The sequence below is a fragment of the Strigops habroptila genome, chromosome Z (genome assembly GCF_004027225.2).
Source record: "Strigops habroptila isolate Jane chromosome Z, bStrHab1.2.pri, whole genome shotgun sequence".
NCBI lineage: Eukaryota > Metazoa > Chordata > Aves > Psittaciformes > Psittacidae > Strigops > Strigops habroptila.
Genome location: NC_044302.2, coordinates 101,254,610 through 101,260,905, shown reverse-complemented (window position 1 = coordinate 101,260,905; position 6,296 = coordinate 101,254,610). Strand labels below are relative to the sequence as shown.

The 6,296-nt window shown below is 54.7% G+C and overlaps 1 protein-coding gene across 1 annotated transcript; it reads right to left on the bottom strand.

Moving 5' to 3' along the window:
• Positions 1-129: 129 nt before the first annotated feature.
• On the bottom strand, positions 130-6,225 carry CCDC68 (coiled-coil domain containing 68). The gene is made up of 8 exons (XM_030474888.2): positions 6,104-6,225; positions 4,716-4,841; positions 4,346-4,474; positions 3,792-3,874; positions 1,992-2,097; positions 1,313-1,396; positions 1,138-1,214; positions 130-607 (listed from the first exon to the last, which is right to left on the bottom strand). The coding sequence occupies exons 1-8, from the start codon at positions 6,179-6,181 to the stop codon at positions 541-543; spliced, it is 750 nt and encodes a 249-aa protein (XP_030330748.1). The 5' UTR covers positions 6,182-6,225; the 3' UTR covers positions 130-540.
• Between the last annotated feature and the right edge of the window lie 71 nt (positions 6,226-6,296).

Here is a 6,296-nt window from a genome sequence, read left to right as displayed (position 1 = left end):
CACGTTGCGTTGGGACAAGCACAACCTCCCTCCTCCTCCTCCTCCTCCTCCTCGCTCAGGAGGTGCCAAGCTCGGAGGTGACCCCATGGCTGAAGAAGGCACCTCCTTAGCTGAAGGAACAGCCCTTACTAAAGGTTTACTACCTTTATTACCGTGGGTTTCTCAGCCCCAAACGCTCAAGGAGGAGAAGACAGAGCAAGGCCACGGAGCTTCTCAAGGTGGCCTCCATAGGGTGCACGTAGAAGCTTTGAGGACCCACTTGGGTGCTGCTCCCTCCTCCAGCCACCAGGACGTGGTGGTGCTGCTCCACTTAGGAGATGCTGTGGCCAGCGTGGAGTAAAAGCCCCCCCCCAAAGGTCATGGCCACCACGTTGTCCACCCCCCCCCCCCCAAGGTGACCATGGGGCCACCAAGGAGGTCACCACCTCCGTTGCCTTCAAGCTTCTTCTCCCCCGTGGAGCTCTGCAGCTACAGGGAGTAACTATGGAGGAGACGGAGGTTACACCACGGAGAAGACCCCGTAGAGCTTGGAGGTAACCATTAGGTCTTTTGCTTCCGGAGCTTGGTGAGCATCGAGTAAGGAGATACTCCAAGGTCTCTCGGGGGGCTGCAGAAGGAAGCAGGAGAAGACAAGAGGTCACGTAGACCCCACCAGGGTTAAACCAGGCTTAAACCCACCACAACTACACCTGCAGGAGGTCCACGGCCATCACGGGATGGCTTGGAAGGGACCTTCAAGCTCATCTAGATCCAACGAGGCCACCTTCTACTAGAGGAGGTTGCTCCAAGCTTCCTTCTCCATTCACCCCATGGCAACATCCCACCACCCTCGTGGTGAAGAACCTCCCGAGATGCCACCTCCATCTCTCCTCCTTCAGCTTAACCCCGTGTCCCCACATGGCCAAGGTCCTCCAGTGGAAGAGGTGCCTTCAAGAGGAGAAACCTCCCGATCTACTACTTCGAACCCCTTCTAGATGTAGCAACTTCCACCCACATCTACTACAACGTCGAAGGGAACCAAAAGCTGCTCCAGATGATCTCGGGTGACCTCCTTGCTGGAGAACATGGTCTCTTTGGGGTGACCTGACCCCCCACCACCACCCCCCCTCTGCCCCACAACCTTCTTGAAGCACTTACTCCATCCCCACCGCTGTGGAAACCTTCTTCTTGGGTTGGTGGCTCCAGAACCTCACCTTGTCCCGGAGCTCTTGGTTCTACGAGGAGAAACCAAAGAGACCTTCAGCTCCTCCATAGAGAGCTTTGGGGTGGTCCTTTTAGGAGGTCCTTGTGGCTCCATGAGGAACCCCCTTACTTGGGCTTCCAAGAGGGCCACCTTCTCGCCCAGCTCTTCGATCTTCTCCTCTTGCTGCTGGAGTTGGTGCCTCAGTTCTTCTGCCTGTGGGTTCCACCACGAAGGTGCTGAGAAACGTGGGGCTTGGAGCCACCAAAGTCATCTCTAGGGCGAGCTTGGAGTAGGGCCTCCAAGGAAGGGATGGAAACCATGGAGCACCTCCATGGGGAGATGTGGGGCTGGAAGCTCAGGGGGGGACATGGCTTTACTCCCTCCCGATAGGGTGAGTAAAGCTGGAGTAAAGCAGGAGGAAAGCGCCTCCTTGTCGCAGCCTCTCTCCCTCTTGCCTTTACTCGGAGGAGGAGCTCCACCAGCTTCCCACGAAGCCAATAGTAGGGGAGATGCCTCCAGAGAAGCTCCTACTCAATGGAGCTTCCAATGGGGCTTCCAATGGAGCTTCCAATGGAGCTTCCAATGGAGCTCCCAAGGGCTGGTTCCACCACGAAGCTTGGACTTGATGCTCCTCAAGAGCTTCTCCAAGCTGGTGGAGCCCATAACTCCTTTCAAAGCCCGTTTTGGGGGATGTCCTCTCCATCCCAAAGGCCAAACCCCTTTGGGCTGAGGAGAAGATGCTCCTGGTTAACACCAAGACGTAAAAGCTACAAGTCGACATCTCCCGAGGCTTGGAGCCCATCCTGACCTCCTGGATCACGTCGTGCAGGTGCCGGTGCTGGCCTTGGATGAGGCGGTGGAGGTGGCAGATCTGCTCCTTCAAGGTGGAGATCTGCTCATGGACATGAAGGTACCTATGGGTGAGAGCCCATGGTCAAGCCTTAAGGACCACCCGTTGTCCCGTCCCACCAGGTCCTTGCCCAAAGGCCTTCTGCAGGGCTCTTGGTGCTGTCTTGAGGTTGAAGGGCTCCATGGGGCCTCCATGGGCATCACATGGTGGTCACCACGTGATGGTCATCACATGATGGTCATCACATGATGGTCAGCACATGATGGTCACCATGAGGGTCACCACCTGATGGTCACCATGTGATGGTCATCTTATGGTCACCACCATGATGGTCATCACATGATGGTCACCATGATGGTCATCACATGATGGTCACCACGTGATGGTCATCTCATGATGGTCACCATGAGGGTCATCACATGATGGTCACCATGAGGGTCACCACCATGAGGGTCATCACGTGATGGGCACCATGATGGGCACCACATGATGGTCACCATGGTGGTCACCACATGGTCACCACCATGATGGTCACCACATGATGGTCATCACATGGACACCACCATGATGGTCACCACATGATGGTCATCACATGATGGTCATCACCATGATGGTCATCATATGGTTGCCACCATGATGGGCACCATGGGATGGTCATCACATGGGCACCACCATGGTGGGCACCACCATGATGGTCATCTGATGGTCATCACATGGGCACCACCATGATGGTCACCACATGATGGTCACCACCTGAGGGTCACCACGTGATGGTCATCACATGATGGGCACCATGATGGGCACCACATGATGGTCGTCATATGGTCACCACCATGATGGTCATCACATGATGGTCACCATGATGGGCACCATGAGGGTCACCACATGATGGTCATCACATGATGGGCACCACATGATGGTCACCACGTGATGGTCACCACCTGATGGTCATCATATGGGCACCACCATGATGGTCACCACATGATGGTCATCATATGGTCACCACTTGATGGTCACCACCTGATGGTCATCATATGGGCACCACCATGATGGTCACCACATGATGGTCATCATATGGTCACCACTTGATGGTCACCACCTGATGGTCATCATGTGATGGTCACCATGATGGTCACCACCTGATGGTCACCACCTGATGGTCATCTTATGGTCACCACCATGATGGTCACCACATGATGGTCACCACGTGATGGTCATCATATGGTCACCACCATGATGGGCACCACATGATGGTCACCACCATGATGGTCATCATATGGGCACCACCATGATGGTCACCACATGATGGTCACCACCTGATGGTCATCACATGATGGTCACCACCTGATGGTCATCATATGGTCATCACATGATGGGCACCACATGATGGTCACCATGAGGGTCACCACATGATGGTCATCACATGGTCACCACCATGATGTTCCCCACCTGATGGTCATCACATGATGGTCACCATGAGGGTCATCACATGATGGTCACCACCATGAAGGTCACCACCTGATTGTCACCACCATGATGGTCATCTTATGGTCACCACCATGATGCTCACCATGATGCTCACCACCTGATGGTCACCACATGATGGTCATCTTATGGTCACCACCATGATGGTCACCACATGATCACCACCATGATGGTCACCACATGATGTTCCCCACCCGATGGTCCCCATCTCCACATACTCCAACATGGCCTCCACCCCCCCAACGACCTCCTCATCCCCACACCTTGACCCACCGTTGGTCACCTTCAGGCCCGGCCACCACCTCCTGAAGCTTCTTCTCCAACATCACCTTCTTCTCCAGCAGCTGCTGCTTCTCCTAAGGAAGGAGGTGGAACCCCATGAGGAACCTGCCCCATGGACCCAAGAGGAGAAGATGGGCTGGACCTTCTACGTGGACAACGAGGAGACCCCAAAACCAAGCTTGAAGCCACCTTGAAGCCACCATCAGCAGAGCCCCAAATGCTCCTCTCCTGAAGGTCCAACCCGCTTCCAGAAGGTCCAACCCATTGGAAGCCACCACTGAGGAGACGACTTCATCCCTCACGTGTCCACCTTGGCCCATGGAGCTCCTTGAGGCCCAAACCGAAGTGGTTTGAGGCCTTCCTTTAGGTCCTATCTCCACCCCAAAAGCCACGAGGAGGTGCTGGAGGAGAAGACCCCACCAAGAACTCATGGACACCTCCACGACGCTCCAGGAGGAGCTTGGACCTTATGGAGACCCCTCAACCACTTTCTCTTTGGACCTTCTGACGCGTCTCCCACCCCATTGCAGGACGCATGGACCCACCTCCTCCATCCTCTTGATGCGCATCTTCATCTCCACCAAGAGGACACCTTTGGTCCTGAGCTCCTCAAGAAGGTCCTTGCTCCTCTGTAGACGTCCTCGGAGCTCCTCTTCGTGGCGCCCATTGAGGACCTTAAGAGCGACGAGGACACCCGAGAAGGTGAGAAGATCCCATTGAGGAGCACGGAAGAACTTCTTTAGATGCCACCTCCATTGGAAGCCACCAACCCCTTGTGTCCCCCCCCCAACGGAAGGTCCATCTCCTTCTTCTTCTCTTCTCCAACCCCCCTTTTGGAGGTCACCAGCTTCCTACGGGAGGTCCTTCCCACCTTCTCCCTCCTGGCCAAAGCCACCCAATAGAGGACACGAGCACCTGGATGTCCTGGTTCTCCTGCTCATGGAACTTCTTGAGCTCTTCTGCCCGCTTCTCCTGGGCCTCTTGGAGCTGCTTGGAGGCCCAACGGAGCGCTTGGACACCCGCTTCTCGGGTGGCTTCCAGCTACAAGGAGGAGGAACGAGGGAGTAACTTTACTACGGGTACGGATGGGGGGGGGGGTGGAGAATGAGCCACCAGGAGGAAGGCCCTTGGAGATGACCGTAGGTGGCTGCTGAGGCCATAAGGAGGTCTCCAAGGACCATGAGAAGGTCTCAAGGACCATTAGAAGGTCCCCAAGGACCATAAGAAGGTCTCAAAGGCCACAATGAGGTCCCCAAAGACCATTAAAAGGTCTCCAAGGACCATTAGAAGGTCTCAAGGACCATTAGAAGGTCTCCAAGGACCATTTGAAGGTCTCCATTGACCACAATGAGGTCTCCAAGGACCATAAGAAGGTCCCAAAGGCCACAATGAGGTCTCCAAGGACCATTAGAAGGTCCCCAAAAACCATTAGAAGGTCCCCAATGACCATAATAAGGTCTCCATTGACCACAATGAGGTCTCCAAGGACCATAAGAAGGTCCCCAAAGACCATTAGAAGGTCTCCGAAGACCATAAGAAGGTCTCCAAAGACCATTAAAAGGTCTCCAAAAACCATTAGAATGTCTCAAGGACCATTAGAAGGTCCCCAAGGACCATAAGAAGGTCCCAAAGGTCACATTGAGGTCCTCAAGGACCATAATGACGTCTCCAAGGACCATTAGAAGGTCTCCAATGACCATAATAAGGTCTCCATTGACCACAATGAGGTCTCCAAGGACCATAAGAAGGTCCCCAATGACCATAAGAAGGTCTCAAGGACCACAAGGAGGTCTCCAAGGACCATGAGAAGGTCTCAAGGACCATTAGAAGGTCTCCAATGACCATAAGAAGGTCTCCATTGACCACAATGAGGTCTCCAAGGACCATAAGAAGGTCCCCAATGACCATAAGAAGGTCTCCAATGACCATAAGAAGGTCCCCAAGGACCACAATGAGGTCCCCATTGACCACAATGAGGTCTCCAAGGACCATAAGAAGGTCCCAAAGGCCACAATGAGGTCTCCAAGGACCATTAGAAGGTCCCCAAAGACCATTAGAAGGTCCCCAATGACCATAATAAGGTCTCCATTGACCACAATGAGGTCTCCAAGGACCATAAGAAGGTCCCCAAAGACCATTAGAAGGTCTCCAAAGACCATTTGAAGGTCTCCAAGGACCACAATGAGGTCCCCATTGACCACAATGAGGTCTCCAAGGACCAGAAGAAGGTCTCCAAGGCCACCAGGAGGTCCCATTGGCCACAAGAAGGTCCCCATTGGCCACCAAGGGGCCCCATTGAGCACCTGGATCTTCAGGGCTTGGTTCTCCTCCCGCAGCAGCAGCAGCTCCGGCTCCTCGGGCTCCTCCAGGGGGGCGGCCATGGGGCAGCGGCCGCCGGGCTGTGGGGCTGGAGATGGGGGGCAATGGGGCTGGAGATGGGGGTCAATGGGGAGATGGGGCTGGAGATGGGGGGCAGTGGGGCAATGGGGCTGAAGA